At 44.8% G+C, this 14,312-nt stretch overlaps 1 protein-coding gene across 1 annotated transcript in view; it reads left to right on the top strand.

The window, feature by feature from the left end:
• Window positions 1-345: 345 nt before the first annotated feature.
• LOC8053492 (protein henna) overlaps window positions 346-14,312 on the top strand; it is a 146,734-nt gene continuing 132,767 nt past the window's right edge. The window contains exon 1 of the mRNA XM_042293311.1: window positions 346-759. Coding sequence (XP_042149245.1) covers window positions 724-759 — 36 coding nt within the window. The 5' untranslated portion in view covers window positions 346-723. The remainder of the gene's footprint in view (window positions 760-14,312) is intronic.

The following is a 14,312-nucleotide window of genomic DNA, read 5'->3' as shown; positions in this document are numbered from 1 at the left end:
CCTCTCCGCTGAGACGCTGCGTCAATCTGCGCACACGCCTCGGGCATCTTCGAAGCGCGCCTTCGAAGATGCGGAGCATAGTATACAAGCCGAGTCGGGAAGCCAAAACATCCGAACGACGCAATACCGCGGTAACTGCGCACGTTCCCGTCCAATTCCCTCCCGAGACTGCTGCGTCGCAGCAGTTTCTCCGCAAACAGCAACTGCCCCACGCGAAAAATAAGAAAAACAAAAATTCAAATAGAAGAAGACGAGAAAGAACGTAGTCATTAAAGAACAAGCCGGGCGATGAAAGAGCTATTGCTCCGGACACCCGCGCTGCCGTCCCTCCCTTATCCGCGCAGTCGGCGACGAGTCCGAGACGCGCCCCGTGTCCCCAGACTCATCGCCTCTCGGAACAGCTGACAAGGTCGAGATAATTACGGGCAGTCCACCCCCTCCTCCCGGCGTCTGTCTGGAGGCGGCCGGGATCGCGGACTGCCCATTGGACGCCGAGCTGTGGTCAGACCCATACACGATTATAAACATCTCCCCACACCGACACGATCAGTGGCCCGAACGGACAGACTGTGGCATCCTCCCACTCGCTCGCCGTGAAGACAGTCTTTGCAAGAGCGTGGTCGTGCACCCTAGGAATCCAAACTCACGTCCAAATAATATACCGTGTTTTATCTCCACTGAATTGACAACGTTTTGGCCTGCAGCGAAAGCTACGAAGGTGATATGGACGGTGTCAACGGCGTTGAGACTAAACCGGAGGTAAGACATTTGTCTGTATTTTTATTAACATGATTTCTTGTTATAAGTGCGCAGAAGATAACATCCATACGATTATATAGTGCTTCGTATGGGACTACTTGAGTATTCATGCTTTGATTAAACTGGGCTGCGAAGAATTGCTTGGGATGGGACTATAGTTGGTCATTCGTGCTTTGGTTAAGCCGCGCTGCGGGTTGGACTATAGTTGGTTATTCATGCTTCGATTGACATCGGGCCCGCATATTCGAATCCTTCGAAGCTCAGCTTAATCGAAGCATCTCTGTATGACGTATTTATACTTCCGTAATCGTCCATGTTACAAAATGGCGTTTCCCCTGACAGAATCATCAGATTCTCGACATCTACTTGGTGTCGAGAATGTACAATATCTACAATGTGTACAATATCTACTTAGATATTGTATTTTTAGGTATAGGCGTCGCACCGATGTCTAAATCGCATTTCCCACGAAAAAATAAAATGTCGGTATATAAGTCGAAGTTTTGTATGAATCGCACTTTGTATTTGTACGGTCGGTTCGGCGAAACTGCATTGGAAAGACCGCATACGCTGTTACGATCGCTCAATATGCGCGAGCGAAAGAAAGTTTCAATATTCTCGTCAACGAATGGAACGAAAAACATGACACCCATGGCATAGTTCCACAGTAAATTCTACATTTAAAGAAAAGGAATGCAAATAAGTCACCGCTTTGTATAAAACGCACCTACGGACATTTTTGTAGAGAACAAAAACCACGACCACCTGTGCATTACAAAGTAGGGTATGTATACATTTTTTTGTTAAATTTCATGGTCGCATGTGCAGAGTAGAAAACATTAAGCTCAACGTTGACTGTCGCAACATTGCACAACTATTCGTTCTTGGGGATTATGCGAGTTTGCCAATTTTCGGCGGTCTTCGGTAAAGGGGCGCCTGAAAGTGCGGTTCTGCTTCGAACCTGTTTCGTTAGTCAGTGGAGACGCTTCTTTATTTCACTAACGGGTCTAGGCCAACTCGTCGAATAGGTCGACTGGTCCATGAGCATTTCGTCGAATAGGTTGTCTGGTCGCCACTCTTTTAACATTGCAGTTAGCTTCTGTCTCCGAAAACAAATATATTATATGACCGATTCATGTGGGCCGCAATTTGTACAACCACGATGCACTTTGCTCAATCAAGCAGTGATGTTTGGGAAAAATTATTAGATTTTGCTTTCATTAAGTGCTGATTTTTAATAATTGTCATTGGACGACGTAGGTCGTACAATTTCGCTAATCGTCAAAGATTGAGGATTACCGAGTTTTAAAAGTGCTGTCACGGGTTTGCGTTTTAGCCGGCAGGAGCTGGTGAATATTTGACCCCTTCCTGCGTATCACGGCGAGAAAGCTTGTCAGGTAAATTTTAACTCTACTAGAAACTATTTCACGGGCATTCGTGACTTTATTCTGCACGTTCAAAACTGCCCTCTTACCTGACGTACTTTTTCGTTGCATGTCATTAAAATAAAAAAACACTAATTACAGTTTTCAAAAGGGTTCTGGTAGTATTTAGGGAGCTACATTTCCTTCCCCTTTGAGACTCTTTTTTGGGTGTGTGTCTTTGTCTGTGCTTTTGAGGGGGGCGGGGGTGGATGGGGTGCTGTGTATTGCCCCTCTTTTTTCTGTACTACTCTCAATCTAATATTTTGCTTTCGTGGTGCCACTGCTTTGGGTTGATATTACCCATGCAGTTTTATTTTTTATGCGCATAATCTAAAGCAGCTCGGGGGAGAGTTCAACCTCGTCATTGGAGGATATATGATACATGCGCCGCAGTGATTTGCATCACGAGCGCCTTGCAAGAAAGTACACGCGCAGGCATTTTACTCGAATTCCCTAGTGACTATACAGAGCACTTTGTCATTCAATTAAAGTGTCCCATTTCCTCTGACGTCTTTGGAGGCGGAAATGCATCCGAAGATTACCGGATCGCTGCTGTTCTGACCGTTCCAGTGGTCAAGTATTTGTAACAAATTCAAGAAGTGACACTTATATTAAAAATATTGCATGTAAGGAAAAAGGAACACTTCATCTTGGAAGTTGAAGCGCGGCTTTTTGCACAGTTTGAACACTTTATTGCGTTGGAACTCAGCGCCACGAAATTAGTGTCAGCGTTCCTAAATAGAATTACATATTTACCACGAGGAAGCAAAAAGGAGACACACACACAAAAAAAAGTTTGGCTTCTTTACTTGCCAATCAAACCAAGGTGGAAGGTTGGGGATTGATTTCAACTACCTGAGGATATTTTAGCGTGCAACCGAAAGCACAGTTCTTCTCCGCAATAAGCCTTCGTCAGATTGTAGACAGCTCGGCTGGGATTCGAACCCACCACCTGCATGCCCTTGCAACAAACTGTGATGCTTTTCTGTTGAAAGGCTGTTCAAGAAGGTCATCAGAGGATATAAAATGTCAATTACTTTTCATCTCACTTTCTCTAGCTTTTCTGTTTACTTTCTTTCGAATATTGGACCACTTTGTAATAAGAAAGTCAACAGACTTTGTCGCCTCCAGTTTTTTTTTTGTGCTACTTTTCAATCAAAATGCTACAGCTTTTCAACAAGAAAGCTACAGAAGATTAAAGCAAAAAAAAATATTTACAGCATAGCTATTCATTCAACAAAGTTTTGAAAGGTAAAAAAACAGCGATTTCTTTTATTTGGTCCATAAATGGAGTTATTGTGATACTTGAAGGCACAACTACATATCCCACAACTACACATTAGAAATCAACACAAACACCATGAACCACTGAACACCTGGATCACAGTCCCATTCACTGCTCCAGGGCCTTATATAGCCTACATATTGAAGGTAATCATTTGGCCGGTGACCACCTCAGCACTTATTAAAGTTCCAAGTATTTGATCGTCTCCTCGGGTGTCTGTCAAAGGGGAAACAGTGTTTTGAAGTTCGAGGACGATATATCTTACTAAACATTGGTACAACCAATAATAATTCGGCGTAGTCGCTAAAACAACATCCACAAAAACGGCTCCTAGAAGAAATATTATCGCTTCTCTGCATGGTACCATTCAGGACGAAGCGAGTCAAGGCAGTTGCTCCACCTTCAAATAGTTATTTTGCCTTTCTTTACTAGTTGACTAATAATATGGTCATTAAAGTCACTATAGTCACTTACAAAGTCAGAACGGCAGGGCATGCCTTTCGAACGCCTGGCCTCCAGCACGCGCCCCAATGCCATCCGTCGTGCTTTGACTGCACGCGCGCGCTCGAGGTGCACGAACGCCGAAGCAAATGTCAAGGGTAGTAGGCTCCCGCTCGAGGCGGGATAACTGAAGCTGCTTCCCGTTCTCACCTTGTCAGAGACTATTGAGAAACTTAGCGACTTCTGACATCTAGTCGAGGTGTACAATATTCAATGAAAAGTCAATAGAACGTCTGTAGCTTTTTTATTGACACTGGCTACAGAGAGTCAACTAAAAATTTCCAACACGAAGTAAACAGAACGTCTGCAGTCATTCTGATGACACTGTCGACAGAGAGCCAGTAGAAAACAATTCAACATAAAGTTAATAGAAAGACGACAGGTTTTCTTTTGAGTCAGGCTGAAGAAAATCTTGAGAAGAGTTTCAACACAAAGTCAACAAACGTTCTGTTGAGCATGTCAACTGAAAGTCAGCAGGAAAAAAATCAACATAAAGTCAACAGCTTTTCTTTTGACTCAGGCTGAAGGAAATCCTCGGAAAAGTTTCAACACAAAGTCAACAAACTTTCTGTTGACCATGTCAACCGAAAGTCAAAGTCAAAAGAAAGCAATCAGAGTCAACAAGAAGTCAAGACGTTTTCAATAAAAAGTCAAAAATCATTTTTATAGGGTTGGACGGTTTGCCAGTGATGCGGGTATCTTTCACGGCGGCTAAAATCCCGCACAAGAGGGATTTTCTGGTCACATAACCGGCCTCACAGTAACACAAATTAAAAAACTCCGCGTCAAATATTTTTTGTAAACGTTCTCAAGGCTAGCGTTTCATTCGTAAGCGCTCTCGTGCGAAAGGAACGCCAAACGAAGCGTCGCGCTCGCGCAAATAGCTTTGACAGCGTAGCCCAAGATAGTTCACGCCGAGTAGCGTTCTAGGAAAATGACCGCCATAAGTTGGTCCACGCTTGGATTATTCAAGTCAAATTTTTCGCGCATATAGAAAGTGATCAGGCTTGAAATGTAAGTAAAATTGATTTTATTCGTGCGCTATAGAGGCGGCGTATAAAGTTATTTGTGGGGGAGGTCGTGGTAAGCAAGAAATAAAGGAAACGATAAGCAAAGCTTTCGTCTGCTGAGTGGAATAGGCTAGAGCACTAGGTACTTTTCCGCCCTACGGAACCAATCACGTGACCTGAAAATCCCTCATACCCCTCCCGGTAGAATCCCTGCATCACTAACAAACTGTCCCTGGGGATTTATAGGCCGGCGTTGTACCTTGGAGCCACGGAGGCGGCTACCGAAAAAGAAGGAACATAAGTAAACAGATTACCTTTAATCATTTAAAGGCTAGAAAATTGCTGTTCAAGAGGTCACGCTCTCCCTTTTTCGTGCTGAAGGTTAACCCGGTTTAAATTCCCAGTGATGACCAAGAAAACTCCACCAAAAAATGCAAAGAACATGGCACAAACCCTGCATTATGTGTGATAACCGGAAGAAGAGTAACTGCGCGAGCAAGCTTATGATGCGAAACGTAACTAAAAACTGATACCAAGAAAGCAGAAACGACCCATAATCTTTTATTGACGCACGCACACACCGTCTCTGCTACGTTCGATGTTTGTCTTGGTTGGGCTTTCTCAATCATATCTGGAAGTTCGCAGCTGCGTTAATCCCCTGCAAGCTGGGGCAGAACTTTTCCCCACAAGGGACCGATGTTTGTTGGTTTAGTTGGTTAAGCGGCCATGGAACGGATATCGGGTTGGTACGTTCGTGACTTTGCAGAAGCGTACTGGTCCTAGTATAGCCCAAGTATAGTCGCACAGAGCGCTTCTTTGTCGCGGGGAAATTGCGAGGATAAAAGGAGACTATTCGTTTTAGTTTTGCCTTTGCAAGGCTTGATAACGTAATCGGTAGTTGTAAGATAGAAACAACGCTGGATAGACACCACCCGCCTGACGACAGTCGAGCGCGGCTGATGGATTGGACACGAGAAGCGAGTGAGCGCTCGATTTCGGCAACAACCATTGCCTCGGCGGACACTCGGGCAGTGTGGCTCGTGTCCAAACACTGCGGTGATAAGAATAGTAAAGCTCTAACAACGCCCTCAGGTCAGCACGCGTTTTCTACTTTGCCTGCCCCAGCGCGTGGCTATGATTAACGTTGGCGGCATAGGATAGGCACCAGGCCTTGTGGCCGCTTGCTCTGCACTCTAGGAAAAAAAGGAGAAAGGAGGTAGCAACGGCGCGTCTTCTTACCTTTTACTGGCACGCCCCCAAGCGAACACGAGAAGATGGAAGAAACGAGATATTTTTCTCCTTTTCCAGGCAGACGGGAAAAAAGTTCCGCCCTCCCGTCTCATCTTTTTTCGGTTTCGGTTTTTCAGCACGTCGAGCGCATCGTTTAATAAACGTTGTTGAGTTGACTGAGCTTCACCGACACCGAAGGCCGCCTGCAGTTCCGTCTCCCAGTCCAAACGTGCAGAAAATTTCGGTTGCATCGACGTTTTCACCACTAATTTTATCAAACGAGCAACCGAAGCCGCTGGAAACAGCAAAGTTGTGGAGCAGCGGCAGCAGCGCAACGTACAATAAGCTAAATGGCCGCCTCTGATTGCAGAGCAGAACGACGTTTCGACGTTTACGACATTATGGAAACCGCTGCGGTCGCACCCATGTATCCGCGTTACGGTAAAGACTGACAAAAAGTGCAAACCGCCTTTTCACTTCACCAGGCAACCAGATTCACCCAGGCTTGAAGTAAAACTGTCGACGCCAGCGGCTGAAATAAAAACGGGTAAAGTGAAGTCGCAAACCAAGTTTTCTGTTTAGTTTCGCTTCCCCTGCTGACTACTTCAAGTTCTGGGTGTCGGCGTCCGAATGCGCTATCTTCAGCAAACTTTCAGGGGTCAGCGTCGAAGCTCAAATTGAACCTCAGAAAGCTAACAAAATGTTGGCAGGTTCAAACTCAATCTGTGAAAACAAACAGAAATGTTATTAAAAGTTCGCGGTTTGGTGCGGGTCGCTCAAGCAGGAAGTGAACGCGTCAAAATCACAAAGAAAAAAACACCCAGATTGATTGACAGCATGCCATTAATCTCTTTGGCACACTTAGATAACCTCAACTCGCGAATCGAAGGGGTAGGGGATAAACTTTTTGATTAAAAAGTGTCAAAGTGCCGCTGTTGTCTAGATAAGCTTACGCGTGCGACTTTTGACTTTCCCGTTGCTGGGCTAGAATGTTTAGGAGGGTGATAAACATTTGTTAATTGTATTTATTCAACCGTTCAGGCCACGTTTTTCACACCACGCTCGATGTGCCCTGCCGGTGTTTGACAGGTTGGTCATTTGCAAGTCGACGGAAATGGGGACCACTAAAATGGAATATATAAAAAAGGAAAATGCAAAACTTCGTGCTATGCTTTTAGTTTTACTGATTCTACAACGATTGGCATGTTTTTCCTTTTCCTACTAAAAGAGTTGCATTTTTTAATGTTTCTTTTTAGTGATGCATACACATGTTGAACTTCAATAACTAGGAATGTTGTTTGATATCCGTAATAAAGACATAAATTAGCTTGATTCGAAGAGCGTCATGGAGAGGCATTGATGTCAAACAACGTTGACAGTCGTGCAGCTTCAAAAACAAAAGCAAACCCTACGGGTACATCGCTATTAAAATTAAGGTAATGACTATTAAAGCAGTACAATTGTTCTTCATGGTTGTTCCGTACAGGGCTTTGCACAGCAAGTTTAGCATAGACGCTGCGGTGGGAGTAACCAAGGCACTCACAACATGTTGCAACAAACACATAATGTTGTTTTTCTTTCCTCAAACGGTTTTAACCTTAAATTGAGCAAGAACGGTCACTTTTTCACGATGCAATCTTACTTAGAGGTAGTAAACTGTCATAAGTTCCTGAGTGTATACTGTACCGCGATGAACGTTGAACATCGATCATTGATCTCCCTCTACTTTGTTCAGCAATATGAATAGACCAGTGCCGCACACGTTCCTCTAAAACGGGAAAGAAAGCTCTTTCTTTTGTTCTTTCTCAATCTCGATGTGAGTTCCCGTGACAAGTTCCTGCGTTCGAAAAAAAAAACACCTTCCTAATACGTTTCTAAGATTAAAACGTGTTATTACGTTATGGTTACATTTAAGTACTTTAATGAAATATTGTTCCGAATTATTCGTAGATAAAATAAAAGGGGCAAATGAAAATATCCACATCGAACGCAACAAAAATGGTAACAGAAAGGTTTAGACGTTTCGCTACCTATGCAGATGGCATCTCAGCACATACTGACTGACACAGCTGAGGCGAGGAGTCAACCAATTACTATTTATCACAATTGTCCTCATAAATTTCCGACAGGGGGCCACGGTTCGTGTTGCACACGGATGGGTTGCGACTAGAGCGGCACTAGGTTGCGACGAATGAACCATGACTCAAGCATCTTCCTTGGGCCCCACCACTGTTTTCGACCCAGCGTCGCTGCATTGTCCAGGTCAAATGTGATAATATTAGCTGGGGTTGTGTGGATATTTAGACACCATGTCGTTGGTCAGCCGTTTCAAAGTTACGACGAGCCACTCACTGTAGATGAGAAATTTAGCCAGTGTAGTACAACCGCTAGCCTGGGGTGTTTAACGTGCAGCACGCAGTAGTGGTACACGACCGCACGCTAGTACAATGCTCATCCCGATCGAAATGTGCAGCGGTGGGGATTGAGCCCAGGATACCTGGGTTCTGCAGCGCGAGCTTTCGCTGCACGTGCTCCGAGCTGGTGTGCGCTAGCCCACTCGGCCACCGATCCACCAGTTGGTGGGAATTCATCGTAGGAAAGAGCGCGAAAAACAGACGAGGACGGAGAAGACACACACGTGACGAGCGCAGCGCTCGTTCCATGTGTTTCTTTTTCGTCTTCGTCTGTTTTTGCACACTGTTTCCCACATTCTTATTATACATCGTTTCACTTTATCTGCGAGCGAAGCCAAAGCTAGAAGCGCGAGACCAGCGCTTTTTGAGTTTTTCCCCAGCTCGCGCGCTGGAGCGAAGCCTGGACACACGGAACTTTCGTGCTCGCGCTTCCGGCTTTGCCTTCGCTCGCACATAAGGTGAAACGAAGCATAGTTGCGGTTTGAACTAACGATTTGTCGGCCGCGTGCCCTTTCTTCGGGGAAAAAAACTGGGTGCGGAAGGAGCGGCGACGTACGCAGCAGCGCTTACCCCCCATTCACACTGGAAGCGGATCCGCGTTCGCGAAGCGGTTGCGAAAGCGGTTGTATAAAGATCCAGTGCAATTGCACGCGCATTTGATGTCATCGTGTGCGCGTGCAATTGTACTGAATCCTTATACAACCGCGTTCGCAACCGCTTTGCGAACGCGGATCCGCTTCCAGTGTGAATGAGCCTTTATGGTTCCGCAACCACCGCGAAGCCTCTGTCGCCTCGAGTTCCACTGCGTCGAGCGCTTCAGATTCCCTTGCGAAAGAAGAGCACATCGCTCGCCTGGAAAGCTGCCCATCATAGTACAGCTTCGCTGGTCCTCCTTCTTCACCAGGATGGAAAGGCTGAAAGTTTTTTTCTTCTTTCTTTAAAGCTTGCACACGAACTTTGTAATTTGGGAGAAAAGTATTTTAGAAAGTAAAAAGTATTTTGGGCGAAATTACTGCCTGAAAGTATTTCATTTCATTACTAAACTGCCAGCCTAGGGAAGTAATTAATTACATTTCTTATTACCACAAAAAGTGATTTAATTACAGTAATTTCATTACATTAATGTCATTACAGCCACCTCTGAATTGCGGAGCTATGGTAGGTTATAGAGGCTTTACACACGCGCCAGAATACAGCCGCCATTGCTGACCTTCTCTTGTCTTACGGAGATACCGAGCCACTGGAACGGGTGTTGACGAGCCTCCAGAAAGGCCACTGCTGGGAAGAAGGACACAATGTAATCTGAGATGGCAAGAACCTGGACTGTTATGGTAATGACGAAGTGAAGAAAAAGGAATAAGCGGAAACAAAAACTGAAGGTCAGTTATGGCGTCGCCCATGCACAACTGCACTCTAAAAAAAGCCCGTGCGTCTGCTTACTGAGGCAGCTCAGCGAATGACGCAGCCGAAACATATGTTTAGACCAAAAAACACAGACTGAGTTGTGACATTAAGCAATGCAAAACGTCACGCTTGCATTGCGTAATGTCACAACTCAGTCTGCGTTTTTTGGTCTAAACAGATGTTTCGGTACCGTCATTCGCTGAGCTGCGTCCGTAAGTTGCGGTGATTGGCTTTCCGAGTGTTGTGCGGGAAAGGAGACTCACGGGCATTTTTTAGAGTGTGCTGCAAAGCGTCTATAGCGGGGCGGAGAGCCATCGATAAAGCCCCTTCTTGTTTTAAAAGTAGTGCAAGGTGCGTCGATGCACGGGGCACGTGTCTCGAGCATTTCCATAACAATGAATGACACCCCTTTTCGGGGAGTAGAAGGTGAAAGAAGTACATCGAGGGGCTTCACATGCCCACCACAGCTTCACCGCAGCCTGTCTTCATTGCCCCGAGCTCAATGTGTCGTGCCCAATTTCTACCAAGGAAATACTCATTGTGCGGCACTTGAGGGTTGTGATCAACGGTGAAAACATTTTATTCTTCTTTAGTGTTCACAGTGCGGCGGAGTACCGCTTTGACGCTGCTGCGGGCATGTCGATGCTCACGCTAAGTGCTGAACAGCCTTGCCATTTTCTTCCGTCGAACGAAGCGAACGATTGTCATACCTCCCTTTCTAGCCCACCATAGAAGCACTGAAATGAGCGACCTTAGCAAGCGAATAGCAGCGGAGCACCCGCTCGTGGCACGTGTTTTGCGCAGTTCCGCAACAATGGTTGACGGCACTTGTAAAAAACGATTTTATCAGGGGTCTTTAGAGCGCGGCCATCCTAAGGCTGACACAGGGCTGGAGGTCGCAGCAGAGATGCTTTATTCGGCATAGAAATAAACATGCTCTTTGTTGTTGTTGTTGTTTTTTTTTTTGGCTGTAAGAAAGAATGAGCTCCCCATCCTATCTCACACTCCCGTAAAAAAGCGTGACTTGCGCGCTTCGTTGATTTTTTTTTTTTTTCGTTTTGCTGTTATAGCAGAATAATTTTATATTTCACCGTTCATACCAACATTACAATAGCGAAGTTTGAGTATGATATAATATGGGATGCTTTCCTATCCACTTTAGTGTCGAAGCTCTTTTCATTATTTTTTCGGCCGCTGCAAGTTTTGCATACTGAGCATTTCTTAACTTCTGCATTCTCAGCCAAGCCAAAGCTTCTAGACGAGGAAATGTCTAACCTGCTATCATCAAGATAGCATGCATCATATAAATATAAACACAAAAACTGGCAAGAAAAATGGAGCGACTTCAACTGCTGTCCTTATCGAAGAGCAATCCCACTTGGAGAATTTTGTTTTCCGTGACATCTCCCGCAGGTCTTAGACTTCTTCTTAGACTTTCCTTTTCTTCTTAGACTTTGTGTTTGTTTGTTTATTTTCCGCGTCATTTTCGTTCTTGCTTTCCGAATCAGGCGATCAATTTGGCGAACAGAGAGGTGTCGCTGGGCGTCCGAAACAAGGATCGTTTCTCTTTGCATGTGATACTTGTAACCCACGTTGCAACCCGGCACAAAACACCACAGACTCGTATTTTTCTTCGCCCTATTTAACACCGTTGTGTGTCCCAGCCCCTTGACTTTTCGGCATAGCTAGAAGCCACGCAATATGGTATAGTTTCACACGCAATGCAAAACACAATAAGAAATAGCCAGCCTCGCTAAACGCTGCCTGACCGGCCTCCTGGCCCCCGCTGTGACTGCAAGCGCCGCCCGTGGCCCCTGCGGCAAAATTGAGTCTCATGACGACACCCAACTCCCGCGGAGAGGCCGACGCGATCGTGACACCTTCCAGTTCTAGTGCACGCTATCCAAGGGGGCCACTCAATTGAGTGATGCGGCGCCATTTGCTTCCAAGAGCCGCTCGAGACATGGCCTCGTTCACTGACGCATTTGACGCTATACTTGCAAGACAAACGCAAACGCATCGAGATGCTTTACAAACAGGGATATAGAGAAGCGCGTACAGCTAAAGACGACCTATTCGCGGTCAGAACCTCGATACGGGCGCTTCTGTTTTTGTCACTATGGATAGTGCACGTGCTACGCACCCGGTTTCGTTTTCATTTTCATGGTGTGAGCGAATATTTGCGACAGGATATTTCGGTGGCGCCCATGTCTGTTGAAGAGCACGTTTATCTTCTTTTCTATATATTTGGATATTAAAAGAAAAAAACTGGAGACGTTGTCACTGACTTTACAGTGCCGGTGACAGTAGAAGACGTATTTCATCTTCTACTGTTGGAGGTTAAGTTAGTTTCAGTTAGGTTAGGTAAAGTAAGGCTAGCTTAGGCAAGATTAGATGAGGTTAGGATATGTTTGGTTTGGTGAGGTAACGTCAGTCTAGATTAGGTTAGATGACATGTAACACAATTACATGATTGTACCATACAGGGTGTCAATGCAACCAAACTCAACACGGAGCTATTAAAAATCGAAAACAGAAGAAAACAGATATGTCTTTCTCTCGACACCAGTTTTTGAGCATTATTTGAGCTATATTCTAAGAGTATAATCACACTACTAAAGTCATCTGATATATATATATATATATATATATATATATATATTAAGAAGGAACAAACATTGTAGCCGTCTCGTTTTTTTATATAATTAGTTAATATCAGACTTGTACCGTACTCATTACAAGTAATCAAATTACTTGTAATCCATTACTTTTTGGAGTAATTTTGTGATCAGTTGATTACTTTTACTAGGCAGTAATCACAAGAGTAACCTGATTACTTTTTGAAGTAATAAAATTACTTGTAACCGGTTACAATTTGTCCGCGGGACCCCCCCCCCCCCCCCCCCCCCCCCCCCGGCACACGCCTTTTTTTTATGAAATGTCAAAAATAAATTTTGCTTTTTTTTTTCGAACGGAAAAAAGAAAGACTTTTGCGGAGCTGTAAAAACGAGGTCAATCTCTTTCTATGTACAGTTTCTGTGGAACGTCCGCTTTTGTTTTTCTTCGAGCTGGGACTGGGAGTGGGAAGCCCCAGGGAACCACAGTGCGTGACAAATGTCATTCAGGGCGAAGTTTGAGGAAAAAGAATGTAGCTTTGTAAGTCCTTCGTTCAAACTAGCCCCCTCACGCACACACACAGAGAAATAAAAAAATAAAAAAAATCCTGCTTAGGGTACCTACTTGCAGCCCGTAGGAGAACCAGAACCGAAGAAAACCTAAAGCGGATACAAAATATAACAAAGGCAGTTGAAATATTTCCCCATTTCCCCTACGTGCTCTTTGTGACAAGCAATGTTTCGAGTTGAGAAGTGGTCGGGGCGATCTCTTTCGCTAATGGATACCACACATGATCCGTTTCAAACCCTGGAGCTGCTGCTCTTTTGTATAACATGCGAGCTCACCCACATGTGAATAATAAAATGAGCGACGCAAACTTTGAGCGACAACCCTTGCTCAAGCTTAACAAGATTTAGAAGCCCCTCCGCTTCCCCCGCCCTCCCCCCCTCCCCCCCCCCCCCCCCCCACGCACACACACACACTGTCTAACTCCCAAATCATTAAATGTCTTCAAACGAATTCTATGCTTGTGTCCGCACTGTGAAGATGCAACGACCGCAAAGAGGGAGCCAGTTTTTTTTCTCAAATACTTGAGCAAATGTGAAATATAGGTTGGAAGTAGTTCATTGTTATGAGCGCTAAAGATATATCTTCACACAATATGGTAATCGGAAAAGTAACGATTACTTCTTTAAGTAATGTCCAATTACTTTTGCCGTCGAGTAATCAAGTAATCTAATCGAATACTTTTTGACCAAGAGTAATAGTAATTGTAATCGATTACTTTTTTTTAGTAACGTGTACAAGACTGGTTAATATATTCGGTACACCATATCTTTCAGTATGTCTCAGGTTTCTCCTTCTAAGCTCTGTTTTTTTAAGCTTCTATCATAACAATGGCTCGTAAATATGGCCTACTAGTACAACATCTGAAGGGTCAGTATGTCTACAATATTCTTGTTTTTATTGATTTCTAAATCGTCCAACCCGGATCAGTAAATGACCGATATGCCTGGGCTCCATTAAATTAAAAAACGCCCTCCACGGTTTGAATTTATCTCTCTCTTAGACCTAGACCCCGTAGAAAAACCTCACATGACCACCGTTATCTCTTCCCCCCCCCCCCCTCCCCCTCCACCCACCTTCTCCCTAACCGCTTACCGAGGTC

The sequence above is a fragment of the Ixodes scapularis genome, unplaced genomic scaffold, assembly GCF_016920785.2.
Source record: "Ixodes scapularis isolate PalLabHiFi unplaced genomic scaffold, ASM1692078v2 PGA_scaffold4__175_contigs__length_147842914, whole genome shotgun sequence".
Classification (NCBI taxonomy): Eukaryota; Metazoa; Arthropoda; class Arachnida; order Ixodida; family Ixodidae; genus Ixodes; species Ixodes scapularis.
This window is presented reverse-complemented; position numbering and strand designations above follow the sequence as displayed.